This window comes from Trachemys scripta, chromosome 1 (genome assembly GCF_013100865.1).
Source record: "Trachemys scripta elegans isolate TJP31775 chromosome 1, CAS_Tse_1.0, whole genome shotgun sequence".
Taxonomy (NCBI): Eukaryota; Metazoa; Chordata; order Testudines; family Emydidae; genus Trachemys; species Trachemys scripta.
The window spans coordinates 96851454-96870082 of NC_048298.1; the positions used below are offsets into that span (position 1 = coordinate 96851454).

Sequence of the window (18629 nt, forward strand, 5' to 3'; positions counted from 1 at the left end):
ATTTAAATACTATTTGTTGTTGAAATCTTCTATGTGAGAACAGCCCCAATACTAGCTCAGAGTGTCTTTCAGCTAAACTTCTACATTATGGTTATTAGTAATAAATATTTATATTCTGGTAACACTCTAAGGCCTCAGTTGGGATTGGGACCCTCTTGTGCTTGGTGCTGTACAAACACATGAGAGATAGGGTTTGCAACCTAACTGACCTCCAGACAGCAATTCCGGGCCCCAGGGCAGAACAGTCAATGGGCCCCCAGGCATGCACAAGCTGTGCCCGCGCGAACGCGGTCTGCCTGACATTTGGGTGGTGCTGTGCCTGTACTGACTGGTGCCCAGCGAGCTGCTGGGCACGCTCTTCCGGCATGGCCAGGGCTTTCACATGCCTGCCCAGTAGGGTTGCCAACTGTCTAATCACGTAAACCCACATACCCTTGCCCTGCCCCACCCCTTCCCTGGGACCACACCCCTGTCCTGTGCCTTCTCTGAGGCCCCACCCCTGCTCACTCCATCCCCCCTCCCTCCGTTGCTCGCTCTCCCCCTCCCTCATTTTCACCAGGCTGGGGCAGGGAGTTTGTGTGTGGGAGGGGATGCGGGAGGAGGTTCAGGCTGTGGGAGAGAGTTTGGGTGCAAGCTCTGGGTGGGAGTTTGGGTGTGGGAGGGGGCTCAGGGCTGGGGGAGGGGTTAGGGTGCAGGCTCTGGGAGGGAGTTTGGGTCTGGGGGGGCTCAGGGCTGGGGCAGGGGGTTGGGGTGTGGGAGGAGGTGCGGGCTCTGGGTGGGAGTTTGGGTGCGGGAGGAGGTCAGTGTGTCTGTGCTTCCGAAAGCAACCAACGCACCCCTCTGGCAGCAACCCGTATGCGGGGGGCCAAGGGGTCTTGGTGTGCCACTGCCCACAGGCACCACCCCCACAGCTCCCATTGGCCGCAGTTCCTAGCCAATGGGATCTGCGGAGTTGGCGCTTGGGGAGGGAGCAGCACGTGGAGACCCTCTCCCCAGGGGCCACAGGGATGTGCTGGCCGCTTCCGGGAGCGGTGGGGAGCGAGGGCGGGCAGGAAGCCTGCCTTAGCCCTGCTGTGCTATGGCTGGGGGCCTTTGGGCCCTTTTAAATCACCTTTCCCACCCTACCACCTAAAGACACAGAATCTCTGTGAGTGAGAAGGAGTAACGGAGAGAAATCCTTGAGACTGTGGGGTGCAGTTTGTGTCTGGCCTCAGTCTGCAACATGAGCACTACAGACCAGAAATTGCTAGTAGCGCCAAAATAATGGTGGTGCTTTAAATTGGCCTTAGGGTTCAGTGGCTAAACCAGTTCCCCTCTTTGGCTTAGATTGATTGATTTCACCTGTTCTGGGGCTACTTTCCCATCCCTTCTCATTATTCCTCCCCACTTCTTTCCACTAGTTCCTCCTCTGGATTGCAGATTTTAAGTGGGAAGTTATAACTTGTGACTTCTTTAGAAGCTGCTGTGTAATGCATTCTGTGGGAAGGGGAGCATCAGGCATAGTTTGTGACCTTTTCAATGTACCTGGTCGCAAAGTTACTCCCAGACTAGCCATGTGTCAGCAAACCGCCTATTCTTTTTACTCTTGAATTTGGGCTCAGTCCTGCAATCCATCCATTATGAGTGTACTTAAATTGATGCATATTAATAGTTCCACTGGCCCGTTTGGGATTGCTCTAAGCATTGCTCTACACACAGCTTTGTACGGCTACCACAGTTTGAAACCTGTATAGTTATATCAGTACAACCCCCTAGTGTGGATGCAGTGATACCTGTATAACTGGTATAACCTGTATATTGGCACAGCTTATTCCAGTGAATTTAGGCAAATAAGCTATACTAATATAAGGCACCTTTAAACTAGTATAACTGCATCCGTGTACCAATGTAATTATTTCAGTAAAAAAAATCATACTTCTAACCAATCAGTTAAATTCATACTAAAATCGAATGTAGACCAAGCCTCATTCACACCAACTGGCCATGGGTCGTATGAATTGGTGGAGGGCTTTGGGACTTCTCATGTACACAGAGTTAAGCATGTGCTAGAGTAATTGCAGAATCAGAGCCACCCGGCACATCTACACTGCAATAAAAGACCCACAGCATGGCCATGGCTGGCCCAGGTCAGCTGACTTGGGCTTGCGCAGCTCAGGCTGCAGGGTTATAAAATTGCAGTGTAGCTGTTTGGGCTCAGGCTGGAGCCTGGGCTCTGAGACACCACAGATGATAGGATCTCAGAGCCCGGGCTTCACCCGAGCCCAGACATCTACGCTGCTATTTGTAGCCCCACAGTCCCAGGCTCGCGAGCCTGAGACAGCTGACCCGGGCTCTAAGACTTGGGTGCCGTGGGTTTTTTATCGCAATGTAGATATACCCATAGACTGTGAAATCTTTGAGGCAGGGAAGGTCACTTGCAGTGTGTGTATATCCCCCAGGGTCCTGGTCCTGTTTGTGGCCTATAAACACTACCACTATCCAAATAATACAGTGGTAACAACAGTAATTCTAAATATTTTTGGTTACCTCTACTAAACTCTCCTTTTTGTTTTGTAGAATGAAATGTGTCTAGCCACACAACAGCTTTCCAAGCAGCTTCTTGCATATGAAAAGCAGGTACGTCTAAAATTCTATGTTTGCAAGGGTAACAGTCTCAACATTCAGCTGATTAGATGGTGCGTATGAAAAATCTATTCAAAGGGTAGGATTTTCAAAATGGCTCATCATTGGCCTAACTCGGGTCCCATTGAAGCCATTGGGGGAAATCGCCTGTTGACTTCAGTGGGAGCAGCGCTGAGTATTTTTGAAAATCCCATCCAAAACGTTCGTTAGTAAATTAATGAAGATGCAAAGCAGCCTATTCTTGGTACGACCATTCCTTTTAAATAAAACAGATAAACGTTATTCCTTTAGACAAGGAAATTAAAATATAAAGTGCATGTATGAAAGTAGTATATTATTTTTACATATATGTAGTACGACATATTGTCTGTATAATGACCTTGTTAACTTACAGTATCAATATATATTTTTATTTTCAGAATTTTGCCCTGGGTAAAGGAGATGAAGAAGTGATATCCACCCTTCATTACTTTTCAAAAGTAGTGGATGAGGTAATTTAAATGGCCTATAGCAATATCATCATGTTCTCTGCCTCTTTAGCCATTTTCCTCTGACTACTACTAAAGGCTAAATTCTGCCTGGCCTTTGTGCGACCATGGAAGGGAAGGGAAGGAGTAATAAATCCCACTCCCTTTATATAACCCTTGTGTTTGGAATTATTAATAATATTTGAAAATATTAATAAGGGAAATCACCGAACACTAATTTAACCATAAATTCCTTTATTAAATCCAAAGGCCAAATGGTACTGATACAATTGCTCTAAACATGCCTTAAAAGCCTAAATAATAAGCAATTTACTACAGCCAAACAGTAACAAAACATTGTAAGTATCTTGATCAAATGCTTATAAAACAGGCTAATCCCAGTAGTGCTCAGACCCATATTGGCTGACTCCAGCATGGTCAGGAATTAGCAATGAACCCTTGAGGAGTTCACTTTTTATACCCTTTAACAAACAAGTGATGCCATTGCCAATTACTGACTGCAGCTAAAAACCAAATGGAGACAGTTCACCCTTATTTCCAGTCTTAATCCAGACAAGATATACCACCTCTTTTCTTCCCTAGGCCTTTTCTTCTTATCTTGTTCCCTCCTTCCTGCTGACCAACAGCTTTTTTGTTGCACCTGGGTTCACATGGGACATAACACTGGTAGGTGGGGTGGGAAGGTCCATGTTGGCTCCTTTTAAGAGAAATTCTTTTTCTCTTATTGCCTGTAGGCATCCCTATCAGTCAGAGGCCTTCCTTTTAGAAACTTCCCCTTATTTCATTAGTTATTCTTTGAACCAGACATCCTGCCTACTTCATTCCATTTCGCCTTATAACTCATTATTCTTAAGACCTTCCTTCTACATGCTATTGAGGTCCGTTTTTACGACACCTATGTATTTCCTTAATGAATAAGCTAACTTTCCTTCTTTCATTTAATACTTATTCTACACCAGGTAAGGATTGGGCAGAGTTGCAATCCCAGTGCCCAGGGGAGTGTAGAACTGCTACTGGGATGCTCCCGTGGAAGCATACCGCTCCTGTGGGAGAGCAATGTCCCAGCTCTGCACCCCACTCCCATATGTGTGAGGGGGAGTAGATTGCATCCCTTAAGAAGTGTGCCAATTTGTATTACTAGGGGAGTGCTGGGAATATTGGCTCAGAATCCACAAAGATATTTAGACTCATAACTTCTATTGAAAGTCCTGGTCTTTGTGAATCTGGGCCATTCAACCTCTTTGAGCACCCCCCCCCCCCTGCAATTCATCATCCTCAATGCAAGGGCTTTGCCAAACAGGCAGGGGAATTAGGGGAGATTCTGAAATGGGTCAAGTATCAACTGGATTGGGCTAGTTTATGATCTCCTCCTTCTGATAGAAAAGGCCTTTACACTATTAAGCATTAAACTCTGCAATCGGTGCCCATATTTTCCGGGGAAAGGAGCATCACAAGCAACAGTTAATGAAGTTTCAAATAGTCACCACAAGATGACATAGAATTTTATGCTGTAGGATTCAGCAGGAGTTTGATGGCAAGAGGGTTGGTTTAAATCAGGCTACAGAATTGAGTACACAATGCTTTTGTTCTCTCCAGGCAGTGCATGTCACTGCTAAGAAATGGGAGTTTTTCTAAATATGGCCTCACTGGGCATGAAATAATGTTTCCCGGGTGGTCTGAGTATCTAGGTGCTTGTATGACCTTAGTGTCGGAGTGGCTTTTTTGGTCTTACCTCATCCCTTCTAGGTTCCACAGGGTCTGTGCTTGTATAATCAGAAATACGCTACTACCTGTTTGTTTACTTTTAACTTTTGTTTGCCATTAAAGTAAAAAGGCAAAGGGTTGTATTGGGGCCTAATTTAGACAGAATAACAAAACTTGGTTAAATAAGCTCAAATATTAGCATGATGTAACTCCATTGACTTAATCAAAGTTACCCCAAAGATTAATTTAGCCCTTACTTGCTTCCTGCCATGCCATTTCTTTCTGGTGATCTTTAAAAGGACTGATGGTTAATGTTACATAACAGGCTCTCTCAGAACACACACAAAGCATTGCCCACTCTTACTGGAGTATAAACAGGTCAAAAATCAATGTTTTCTCCCCTCCAAGGTACAAACAAAGCCCTACTCTTTGCTAGCTGTGAGCACGGAATCCATTTTGTTGAATCTAGGCTTTTCCTCTTAAGTTGCCCATTCCTTCCTTTCCTCAGCCTCCTGTCAGCTGTGCCCCATGGAGTTTACTGAATCCCAGTTACGACTGCTCTACAGCCACGTAACCCCTCCAAGCTGGTTCCCTGCCTCTGCAGACTTGACAGGAAGAACACGTTTGCAGAACTTGGCCTTACCGGGCAACCACGTTTAGGGATCCAGACAAGTAGCATCCTGGCTCTCAGTAATCCCTGACAGTATATAGAACATCACATCTTTGGTCTCATCTGTGGAACCTTTTGCCAAACCCCAGCATGATCATGGGCGTCCTAGCTGAGCCCAGTCTGACCCTCTCTCCCTGCTGCTATTGACATGGAAAAAGGGACTTCCCCATCCATATATAACAACATGCCACAAAACATGTCTTTATGTGCTGGATCACATTCTGGTCTGGATTTTAAAGAGATACCTACAGAAATTGGGGGTGGGGGGAGAGGGGAGGGAGAGACTTGCCATGAGAGTAAAGCATTTATGAATAGGATCCTTTATTTGTAATGGTTCCTATTGTGAATACATTTCAGTTTACACGAATGAAAGGAAAGAGACGCTCTAGCAGTGGGAAATGGTCCTGACTCTGTTGTGTAGAGCATTAACAAAGAATGTGGTTAATGGAGGCTAATTACTAATGAAATCTACTCAAAGGCTCAAGTGTGAAGGAACTGAAATGCTCTTTGAATCCTTTAAAAAGATCAGGCAAGGATTAAATTAAGCTTTTAGGCTGAAATCCTCATCAACCATGCACATCTTGAGTAAACAAGCTTTGGGGATTGAAGTGCATAGTATCCTCTCACCCAACCCACTGAACTCGGGTGCAGAAGCTGTGGCCACTGCTATGGTGTGTAAGTTGTGGTAGCAGCTGTAACACACTGTGACACTCCTCCTTACCTATTTGGCTTTTCCCTGGATCACTGCTCAGGGACTTGCACTGGTTATTGAATGGTTCTATTTATCTCCTCCATAGTCCACCCCTACACCCCGTTCCATGCGTTAAAGAAGATAACGATGAATTTTTAATTTGTATTGTAGTAGCAGCCTAGCGTTTTTAGTCACACATCATGGCCCCACTGTGCTAGGCATTGTACAAACACAGACTAAAAAGACAGTCCCTGCTTCTAAGAGCTGATAGACTAAGAGTTTGTCTACAAGGGAAAGTTTTTTCCAATAAGGGTTAAACATAGCTACTGAATGAATCAAAAAAAGAACTTTTATGTGTAGGTGCAAGGCAGTTTGTGCCGAGAAAACTTAAGTTACGCTGAAAAATCTTCGCCATGTAGACAAGCCCTTAAGTATAAGATGAGACAACAGATAACTACAACAGACAGACAAAAAACACAAGGTAACAGTGAGATGATTATGAACCATATGACCAACACATCTGCTACCCAACCATTGTTGAGTTTCATTGGGAGTCACTCCAAATGACAGTGGGGGAAAGACATATTGTATAGAATCAGTGTTCATTTAAGCAGTGATTAAATTACTCTCTCCCTGATCTTGCAATCCATACTCAGGCAAAACTCCCATTGTCTTCAATAGAGTGTAGGATCCATTGATCTTAATAGGAGCTCAGCACTTATTAAAATCAAGAGATGCCTAAATGTGGCTTTTAGAAGTCTAACTTGCTGCTGCTGCTTTTTTTTTTTTTTTTTTAAATATTGACCTTAATCCATTTCCCTCCCCCGCACCAAAAAAGGGGAAAAATCAATCCAAATAAATAAGAAAATATTGATAAAATGAGAAGTTTTTAAAAATTAAAGCATTAAAAGTATAAAGAACAACACTTGTTTACAATTTAATTTGGAACTGAGACTAAGTTGAGTTAATGTTCAAGGACGTTTTTCTTTTTGTTTGTGCAAGGTGGGTGTACTGTGCAAGGTGCAGCCCAAGTGAGAAACCAGTATTTAGACAGTAAATAGTGTGGCGGTAAACGTTTTGCTTCAAAGCCTCTCCTTGAGCAAGCTTAATTTATGGGGTCCTGAGGAACTGTTGGACATTTACCACTGTCATTTTTGTTGAAGTGTTAAAACTGTTGATGACTACAGATCTGATCCAGTTCCTAGTACAGTCAGTGGCAGTCTTTCCATTGACTTCAGTGACAACTGATTTTGCATTATATTTAGTAGTGCAATGCATTCAGTTTCCAGAGGAAAATGCTTAAAACCAAACACTATTTGAGCTATTTGGGTTGACTCAGTATTTGTTTGTTTTTGGTGGGTTTTTAATACTCCAGATAACAAGGTATAAGGTCAAAATTATTATTATTATTAATAATTAATAATTAATGACACCTGGTCTTTCTGAGGTATTCCCTCCATCTGGGATCAGAAATATCATACAACTACCAAGCCTAGCATTATTTGGCCCAATAGCTAGTTCCCTGAGAAATTTTTAAATCCCAAGAGAAATGTAAACACAAATGCTTTAAATACACCTGGAGAGACAAGGTGGGTGAGGTAATACCTTTTATTGGACCAACTTCTGTTGTGGGGACATGGTAATTGTGAGTGGTGTCGTCATTCTGGTGAAAGAATTATTTGAGGTGAAGACGGGTGGAAGAATTCTTCTAGTTCTCCACAAGTTAGTATGGTATCAGGTTCTGAGGTAGGGCAGAAGTTCAGTCCCTTAGAGCACAGATAATGCAGCTCCAGTGAGGGTTAGTCTTGATAAACTGATGCTGTTTGGGTCATGCAGTGTCTACTTGGTGGATACTGGTGCCATGGTTTATCCCAGAGGTCGTGTTCTGTGGTTGTGGAGTACTTGTAGTTTGTTCCACTTTTTGTTGTTGTGTTGGGTGGCTGTCATCAGTTGTTTGTTTGTTTTTATAGTTGTTTTGGATTTCTTGCATGATTTCCAAGTAACTTTACAGACGCTCCCCGACTTACGCAAACGTTACGATCCGGAACGCCTTGCGTAACTCGAGTTTTGCATAAGTAGGAAACGTATCCCCAACCATTATGCGCCTCCTCTCCTCCCTCCCTCTCCCCCCCAAAAAACCCCACAACCCTCCTATTTCTAGCTTATGGAACTTTTTCCGTAAGTGCGGATTTTCGTAAGTCAGGTTTGTGTAATCCGGGGGGCGTCTGTACTGTTTTTTTTTAAACTCCAGTATGTGGGAGCCTGTGATGATTTCTCATTTGAGGTGGTCCCTTCTGGGGCATGTGAAGTGCAGTAAATGGTGCCTCAGTTTCTCTGAAGTCTGTCTGCAGAGCTGTTCAGCATATTTGCAGTTGTATGTAGTGGTCACGCGGTTATAGAACNGGGTGTGTGTGTGTGTGTGTGTGTGTGTGTGTGTGTGTGTGTGTGTGTGTGTGTGTGTGTGTGTGTGTGTAATTTGCACCCAAAATTTCAAGTGACCTCTGCCCTTGTTCATAGGAGGGGAGAGGGCAAGGAGATATCTCTCATCCCCACTATCTAAAGCCCCAGAGGAGTCAAGAACCCAAACTTTCTCCCAGTTCTGTAGATGCCAAAGTCCCATCTATTACCTGTCAGGCTGCCAAAATCTCTTGCTTCCCGAGAGCAGCTATGCATTTTCGGTATAGAAATCTGTAGCCCACTGAAAATGTGGTGTAGGATAAAATTAACTACTACTACTAATAATAGTACAAGCAGTTGTCTACTTACAGCCTTATTTTTCATATTGGATGCAATAAAAACCTTCATGTACTAGTTTATTTGAAGCTGCCTCAGAATTCCCACTTTTTGCACTAGAGGAACGCAGACTCTGTGGGGGCCTTGAGCTACAGCACAGTTTTGGTCTATGTGAGCACATGGTACCTTGGTGAAGAACACAAATCCTGCAATTTCTCTCTAAGCCTTTCACAATTTCCTACTGGGTATTCTTACTGAAGAGATTAATGCAAGTTACGGTGCACAGGGAGGGGGCATTGAGAGCAGCACCTTTGAAAAACAGCTTATTTACTTAGCTACCTTTCCTCACCCCAATCAGAACATTTTGCCCAATATCCTTAATATTGGTCCCAACCCAGCAGTCGCATCCACATTGATGTTCCATTCTATATGCATCCGAAGAAGTGGGCTGTAGTCCACGAAAGCTTATGCTCTAATAAATTTGCTAGTCTCTAAGGTGCCACAAGTACTCCTGTTCTTTTTATTGATGTTACTGTGGCTCTGCAAAGGCACAAAGGTCTGCCCAAGTAGGTCGGATCAGGGCCTTAGTTCATATGCTGTGGCAGTCACTGGTGGGCACACGGCTTTCTGTGTGTCATTTAAGCACTGGCAATATGTTGTTCAAAACAGCAGATTTTTTAGGCAAAGGACAGCTTCTCTTTGGTAATGGACAAAGTAGCCTGCAGGTTCCTTGTATAAATTACACCTGAACATACGGGATCTTTTTCCATTGTCAGAGCTTGTACAGTAAAGCAGGTTTATCTAAATCTTACCTACCTGCGTGTACAGGTGCTTCCTTCCATGCTTCCTTTCTTGAGGTCCCAGCAGGGGACTAGCAGTGGAGCATCATGTGACCAAGTGGTACATTGGAGGAAGAGAAGTATTTCTTGCAGTAAGGAGGGAAGTGGATCGGTAAAGTGAATAGTAATGTAAAGCGAATAGTAATGTAAAGCACAGCAGAGCATGAGGGTGGAAATTATTTATATTGCATATGACCCCCCCCAAAGGCCCTGTTAGGATTGGGAACTCATTTGTGCTTGCCTTGAGGTGTTTATAATTTAAGACAAGCCCCAAATGGATGAAACAAACGGGGGGCATAGGAGATGCCAGCAGCTCATTGCAAATATTTTGTAAGTGCTGCTCTTCATTTATTATTTTCAAGACATGAACATAAATTACACATTTCTGTTTGTAGGAGTAAAATGACGTAGGCAACTGTCCTTCAAGTATCTATAAAGGGATTTCGTTTTGTTGTGATTCTGCTTGAATGAGCAATGTATATAGCTCTCTCTTCATTCTGAAGTGTGGACTTTTTTTATTTCAGAAGTAAGCACTTTAAAGGACCTTTTCGGCCTTGCTAGCAATGGTATGTTTCATATTTTTGTTTGCATTTCTAATGGCATGCACTAATTATGTCACAGGAGACATGTTGTGTGTATACCCATGCCATGATGCTGAAAATGCTTCTTGTTTTTAGAACATGATCTCTCCATGGCAAAGTATAGCCGATTACCAAAAAGAAGAGAAAATGAAAAGGTAAACAAAAGTCTTTTATAGTTTGGTTCTTATTCATTTTTAACTACAGCACTGGCAAATGTACAAAATTCTGGGTTTTGTGGATTGAATCCACAGTAGCTCAAGACTCCGAATGATTGCCTTTTGAGTCAGCAACAAAGCTTTTAGGCCTCAGTTGAGAAAGGTACTGAAGCATGTGCCTAACTTGAAGGAACTATTTATATGTTCCAAGTAAGGCATGTTGTGCTGCTTCTCGGGGCACCCAGGACTGTGAGTCAGCCTCTGTGTCACACATGCGTGCTTAAGTGTTTAGTTGAATTTGAGGCCATAAAGCAGCAAGGGGAACTGTAAGGATGACTTCTTCATGACAGAAGAAATCCAAAATGAATACAAAGATTTTTATAGGCCTCCTGCTGTAAAACCCATCTGTCTGCCAACCTGCTAAAGGGAGGATGCTGTACTAAAGCAGTGGTCTCCAAAGTGGGGTGCACAAGAGGATCCTTGGGGGTGCGCAGCGGGAGGAGCTTTTTTTTTTTTTTTTGGTAGAGCCGGCGCGGTGGGGGTGTGTGCTCAAAATAATTTTACTGATAGGAGTGCGCGATCAAAAAAGTTTGGAGACCACTGTACTAGAGGATTATTGATGCAGGGTGTTTGTACCTGAAGTGATGTAATAATGCCATATATCTGCTGTGCTTGAAGGACTACATTCTCCTCTTCAGTGTGCCTGGCAGGTCTTTGGATATTGAATCTCATTCCACCTACAGCAAATGAATGTGATGTCAATGGGACTGATCCTGCATTTTTTGCACGCCCAAGCCTCCCACTCAGTACAAAGTGTGCAAAGAACGTAAGATTGGGCCAATAGGGGGGCTTTACACTTTTAGAAAGATCAGAAGATGATTTAAGGGATCTGCATTGCAGATCAGAATGCAGTGTTTAGCTCCTGTATTGGACGTATGTGCTTGGAGATGCAGCAGATCGTGACTTGTGCCCAGAATTACTTGTTCTATGAATTACACACACATAGGACCAGGTTCTGATCTCTGCTACAATGAAATTACTCCAGACTTACGCTGATGTAACCAAAGTCATAACCTGATGCTTACAATTTAAAATATGCAGTAGTTGTGCTATTTATAGCCCAGAGAGCTGCTCATATGCTTGAAGAGAGATGAGGTGAAACTTCTGTTGGTGAGAGAGACACGCTTTCGAACCACACAGAGCTCTTCTTCAGGTCCTCGGAAGTTTCTCTTTTTCACTAACAGAAGTCAGTCCAATAAAATATATTACCACAACCCCCTTGTCTCCCTAAAACCTTGGGACCGACACAGCTATAACTACACTGCATACATCAAGTAAAGTTAGAGAGGCAGTTAAATATGTTGCCAGGTAGAGCCTATATTAATTGTTTTGTTTTACTTCTAATGCTTGTTTTTATCTTGTCATGGAGATATTGTTTCCCATAATGAAAAATAAATATTTAATAATGACATTAAAATAATCAGTAAATGATCTGGATATATCCATAACATGATTGTGCATTGCATGACTGTCAGTTTTAAATTCTGCCCAAATTTTTATTCAGCTAAAGACAGAAGTAGTAAAGGAGGTGGCAAATGCAAGGAGGAAGCAGCATCTTTCATCATTACAGTATTACTGTGCCCTGAATGCTCTGCAGTACAGGAAGAGAATTGCAATGATGGAACCTATGCTAGGATACACCCAAGGACAGGTATGTACAGTAAAGCCAGGATAGTGGAAGTGTCACTTAAAGGAACATGTCTCTGGGATATGAAAGACATTTTGGCATAGAAGGAGTTGTGGCAGCTGACACATGAAAATAGGGAAAACCTTATTCAAAATGTTTTCTGTTAAAATGTTGTGCTGGCATTTTTATTCTTTCTGTGTGAACCTGTATATTTCCTCTCTCTATTCAAACAATGTGCATATTGAACCAAATTTTGCAAGGCCTTACTCAAGTTGTACTTTATTTATGGTCAGATAGTTGGACATTTAGTTATTCATAAAGATACTACTTTAAAAACACACACACAAAAGCAAAATCAGCACATAGTAGGCTGAATGGTATGGACACTAAACTGTCATCACAACAAAATTTGTCATTGTTCACTTTGTGCTTTTATAAGCTCACCTGTGTGACAGTTTACTTCCCAGCATGAGATAGTCAGCATGCTGATGAGGAGTCTTGTGTGAACAGGAACTGGAGCATGTGTTGGAGAATAGGAGAGAGAGTGTAGTCAAGTGGATTGTGCACTTGGAAATCCTATATACTAATCCTTGCTCAGCCAGTGATTTGCTGTGTGGCTTTGGCCAAGTCTCTTCCTTGGTTTCCAAGTCCATAATATAAAAAACCTACTGCCCAGGAGTGTTGGGAGGATTAATTGATTAATATTTGTACAGCACTTTGAGCACTCTATTTTAAGTTCCATTTACACTGCCAGAATGATGTAAAGGGTCCTTAATGTAAATGAGAACTAGGACCTGAAACTACTGAGTGTAAATAATAAGTCTATGCCAGAGGTTCCCAACCTGTGGGGCACACCCTTGGGGCGAGGCATGGCTGGGGCCTGGGCCAGCCCCCATGGGGGGCGGGGAGGAAGTGCCACCCATCTCCACTCCTGGCCCCGGCTGCTGGCCTTGGCCCGTGGCTGAGGCTCCATCCCTGCCCCCAGCTATGGCTCCAGCCTTGGCCCCCTTACCCGTGTCCGCATCCCTCCCTCCCTCCTGGAGCCACATGCCTGCTCCTGGCCATGGGTCTGGAGGGGGTGGGGGTGCGGACAGGAGTAAGGGGAGATTGCGAGGTAAAAAGTTCGGGGACCACTGGTCTATGCAGTATTATCTAGTGAGGGGGAAACCACATAAAAGTCAAGTAGTTCAGGGCCTTCTCTGCAAATTATCCACGCTGCTTTAGTCTGCAAAACTGCTGGAAATCGCATGAGAACAGGCCTTTGCATGAGATTTCTGTTGCTTCATACTTCCACTTGGGACAAAAATAGAGTGAGTCTGTTTCTTAACTCTCCTGTACTTTGCATAATCATCTCCACCTGTGCAAAAGTTGTGTAACATAAGAATTCTCTGTCCACTTACACCAGTAGAGGGAGTTTACTCCCTCTTGGCACAGGTGTCAATCGCAGCAGGGGAAGACTGCACTGATTTTTCCCCCAGCTAAAATCAAATGATGCTCCCTCCTCCTGTCTAGAGTGAGTAGTGCTTTCTCACAGTTCCCCCTCCCGGGCTGGTGCAGCAAGCGCTTCCCTTCCTGTTTCAATCTACTTTAACCACTGAGGCCTCTCTGCAGAGTAACACAAGGCATTCCCACTTATCTGCTTGTATGGAAACAAAGTGCCAAGCTGGAATCGTGGACTTTGGATGCCCTATACGGTAATGCCTTGTTACTGTGAGAATGCAAAGTGTCAGGCCAGCCCGAAGCCAACTCCTATTCATACATAAGAAGCTGTAAAGTGCCTATCTGTCTTTGTACTGTAAGTTGTCCATATTAATCGATCAGCTAAAATGTGCGCGCCTTGTGTTTCATGTTTCCAAAGAGAGGATGAGTATGAGGCTTAGCATATTGGAAATAATTTGGTGGGAGGAGCAACTGTTAGTGTCTATATGCTGTAGCTGCTTCTTCCTGTGCATGGAGATGGCAGTAAGATAAGATATGGGATCTAATATGAACCAATAGTTAATGCATGAATAGTGTTTGATTCTTTAATAATGAATTAACACTTGGTTTTATAGGTTTCCATCTAACTCAAGAGCCACTAACTAAAATAGCCTTACTGAACTCTTCTTGGGAAGGGTAGTCGGTCAGAATGAGTAGGGGTTGTTTTCCTCGCCCCCTATCCATTTCTTCCATAGCAGTCATCTGGTTACGCAGATTAAGAGCACAGATGCTAGGGAGGATCATCTCAGGCCAGGTCAACACTAGGAGTACTTTGGTGGTGTAGCTATATGGGTATCCTATACCAGCAAAGCACTCCTAGTATGGACACAGCTTGTACCAGCAAAACTGCCAGCCCCGGTCCCCTCCCCCTGCTATACCGGTAAAAGCACAGGTTTATTGGTATAACTACAGGTGCAGTAGGGGCTTTTGCTGCCACAGCTATGTTGGCCATGGATACACATCTTTACACCCCTGACTGACATAGCTGTGCCAGCAGATGTCTCTAATGTAGACCTGGCCTAATAAGCATAATTAAGGGGAAAATCCTGGCCCCAGCTTACGCAGAATTATGGGGCACAGTAGTGCGTACTGCCACATAATTAGGTTCTGCACAATGCTGACAAATCTGGAGGATGGAAGAGGGGTGACATGGTTCTTTAGGCCAGTTAATAGTGTTAATATTAGTAATTTGACTGTCAGTGTGGTCACTACCCTTCATATTTGGGGGGAAGAGGTGGGACAGGAGAGGTTGGTGTTTCAATAATGTCTTAGATTTGAATGGCAGTCTGTGACATGAGTCACCACAGGATCATGCTTGGCACCTTCCCCACCATCCATTTTTTGATTGACAAACCTTTCTTAGATAATTTCCAGAATACCCTTATTATATTTTTCAGATTAACTTTTTTAAGAAGGGAGCAGAGATGTTTTCCAAAAGAATGGACAGCTTTTTATCATCAGTTTCAAACATGGTTCAAAGGTAACACAACACCTAGGTTTCAGTTTGGTTTTCTGTATTTATTTGTGTTAAATTCAAGCAAGATTACTAACGTCCTTCTATGCCTGGATGGGTCTTGCCCCACACAGGGCCCAGTCCTGCAGTCCTTACTCAGGAGAGGAGTTCCACCAGACGGCTGCAGGGTTGGGCTCAGACTAACAGAGTTTATTGATTTTTTTTTTTTATTTCATTTGCACTTCACTGTGTGAAAGAACAGATGGGTAGGGAGGTGTGTGTGTGTGTGTGTGTGTGTGTGTATAAAAGGAATGTACTATCTGCATTGCAGAGAATACGTGCATAGCAGAGCCAGAGATTTTTTTTTTCCAGTGGCAATTGAGGATCTTTGGAATAAAGCCCAAATACTGTACATTAAATAAGACCATACGCCCAGTTTTTTAAATCTGGGTACCTTTAAAGGGCATCCAAAACCCCATCTTTGGACACACAAATCAGCATTTAGGAGCATAAAGAGGGTAAATAAACACCTAATTCCCTTCATGAGCACAGAAATTTGGGAGTTGAGCACCTGTGTTTGAAAAGCTTGTGCTGTATGTGATGTCACTGAAAAACTTTTAAATGGGGAAAAGTGTAGTCTAAGCCAAAAAAAAAACCCTAACCATTTTAATAGCATTGTTTTATATAATCTGATTGTTTGATTTCTGTTTTCTAATAGTTTAGGGCCTGATGTAAAGCCTATTTAGTATTAATGAATATTAATATTATGGTAGTGCTCAAACTCAGGATTGGGGCCCCATTATGCTGGGTACTGAACAAACATAGAAGAAAGACAATCCTTGCCCTAGCTAGCTTAGAATCTACATTGAAATTGATGGGTGTCTTTCTGTTGAGTTCAGTGTGCTTTGGATCAGGCCCTTACTGAATATTTTCCCAATTTTGTCCTTATGCATTTGGCAAACATTTGTTTTTCCTTGCATTTCTAATGGAGATGGAAATTGGTTTCCTTATCATTAATGCTCATTAGACGAGAACTTGACAGTGAAATCCAAATTTATAGACAGTCCTGAAAACATTTTAAATCTTACATTCTAACTGGGACAGATTAGATAAAGCACTAAACAGACTTTTAGGTGGGACACTTAAATTGTAAAAAGCAAATAAGGGTTCCAGTTTTTTAACAAAGGCATATCCAAATCCCTGCCTCTTCTGGGCTTGGTGGCCTTCTAAATATAAATTCATGTGAGAGCAAAGGTCATAAATAACCTGGAATATGTACTAGAAAGGAGTTGCCATACCAGAATTGATCAATGGTTCATGTACTCTGGTATCTTGAATGTGATAGTGACTAATGCCAGCTGGTTCAAAGGAAGGGATAAAACCCCCTCCAATGCACTTGCCCAACTGTTTTATACTATACCAAGATTGGAAAATTTGTTCCTGATCCCAGCTGGCAATCAATCCTCATGCTTCAGGACATAAGTTTGGTAGTCATAATTTTATCCACAGTCACGTAACTGCAGCTGCCATTCTTGTTCATAGAAGTGTCTAATTATTTTTCATTTTCACTAAGCCATTGTCTTTAATAAAATCCCACAACAGTGAGTTCCCTTTACAGTTTGCACAAAAGTATTTTCTTTTTCAGCTTCAATTTTGCTGCCTTCTAACTTCCAACGAGCGCCCGTCTTGTTTCTGGACTGTTTGAAAAGGCATGTAAAAGCATGTGACTGGCTTTCACTAAACTGTTCCTTATTTTATATTCCCTTTTCCTACTTTGACTTACTTTTATCCTTTCCACATTAAACAGTCCTTACAAAGATCCCTTCCTATGGTTCAAATCATTCATGTGGGCTAAAGTTCATTTTTTAAACTCCCCAGAAATAGCATGTACCTTCTATTTATGAGATGCCAGAATGTTTTGTCTATATACAGTAGATTTGTCTATACAGAGCACTTTTCACACTCTAGTTAAGACCATAGAAACATGTTACAGAGTAAGCCCGGGTTTCCCAAAGTCCAGTGGACAGTGGCGTAGCCAGGTTCTAAGAGCAGGGGGAGCGAACACATTAAAAAAAGGCGCCACCCGCTGCGAAGCAGCAAAGGAAAAAAAGGAAGGAAAAAAAAAAAAAGAAAAATCCAAGTCTTGCTGCCAGAGACTGAAGAACCCGCCGCACCAAATTACCCACCGCCGAATTGCCGCCGAAGACCCGGCGCAACAGCTGGAGCCGCAAGGTAGCAGGTGCCCCACAGCAGGCACAGGGAGGAGCGTCATCCGGCCGCCACAAAGCGAGGGCGAGGGGAGCAGGAGAAGCACCGGCCGCAGGAGCCGCCGCAAGATGCACGCAGCGGAGCCCGAAGTGAGTGCCGCCGAAGACCCGGACGTGCTGGGAAGCACCGAGTTAGTGCTCAGGGGAGTAGCCGCTCTCCTGATCCCCCCCCGGCTACACTACTGCCAGTGGACACTCCTGTGAGGAAGCACAAAGGACTAGCTGGAGGCAGATGGGACTCTCACTTGTGCTGCAGAGTCTCAGCTTTCTTTTAAAAACAAAAAGTCTGTAGCTGTTGTGATTGTGAATAGAAGCTTGAAAAAACAACCCAAGCGTAACCAGTGCAGTGGTGTCTGTGTGAGTTTGCAGCAAGACTGAAACAATATTTTGAAGAGGCATGAATAGCACTATTCATCTCCATGAGTTACCAAGATGCAGATGATGACACTTTTAAATAGTAACACTGTTAACTATTTCAGTGATCAAAGCCTATAAAAAAAGAAAGGAATCATCATACATCCTCCGAGTTGATCCATATTTTTTGGTGCCACAAGTGGATGGGCTTAGGAGATGCCAGCCTTTCCTTCCTAACCCACCCTGCAATTAGGGAGGAGACATCCCCAGGAGCCCAGCAGAGCCCCACTGAAAGGAAGCCCAGCCTGAGGCCCCACATAAACTCCATATATGAGAGGTTTTGTTAGAGGAAAAATATCAGTGTTAAATATCACTACCGTTAAAAAAAATCACTAACACTGTTCTAAACATAGAAAGTAATATTCTATTTCATGTTTATAATTTAAATAATGTACTCAAGCGTCTCCTATCCGATATTGACTGTCGTTCCTTACACTAAAAAGCTGACACATTTTAAAATACAATCTGACTTAGTTAAAATTCAAATCTATTGATCAGCCTTTAACCTCACATCATGGGATTGAAGGGAACACAGTTGGTTTTATTTTTCTGGGAGTGGGGCTTTTCAAAGTTGGGGAGTCCTGGAAATGAGCCATTGCAGAGCAGAGCTATAACGCTATGTAAGAATGACAGGTTTCAGAGTAGCAGCCGTGTTAGTCTGTATCCGCAAAAAGAACAGGAGTACTTGTGGCACCTTAGAGACTAACAAATTTATTAGAGCATAAGCTTTCATGGACTACAGCCCACTGTTGCATCCGAAGAAGTGGGCTGTAGTCCACGAAAGCTTATGCTCTAACAAATTTGTTAGTCTCTAAGGTGCCACAAGTACTCCTGTTCTTTTTGTGT

The 18629-nt window shown here is 43.2% G+C and overlaps 1 protein-coding gene across 1 annotated transcript in view; it reads left to right on the forward strand.

Moving 5' to 3' along the window:
- The window catches only part of APPL2 (adaptor protein, phosphotyrosine interacting with PH domain and leucine zipper 2), a 62014-nt gene that overhangs the window by 20051 nt on the left and 23334 nt on the right, over positions 1 to 18629 (forward strand). Inside the window, exons 3-10 of the mRNA XM_034756031.1 lie at positions 2557 to 2616; positions 3042 to 3113; positions 6536 to 6728; positions 7551 to 7558; positions 10232 to 10313; positions 10425 to 10483; positions 12048 to 12194; positions 15047 to 15129. Coding sequence (XP_034611922.1) covers positions 2557 to 2616; positions 3042 to 3113; positions 6536 to 6728; positions 7551 to 7558; positions 10232 to 10313; positions 10425 to 10483; positions 12048 to 12194; positions 15047 to 15129 — 704 coding nt within the window. The remainder of the gene's footprint in view (positions 1 to 2556; positions 2617 to 3041; positions 3114 to 6535; positions 6729 to 7550; positions 7559 to 10231; positions 10314 to 10424; positions 10484 to 12047; positions 12195 to 15046; positions 15130 to 18629) is intronic.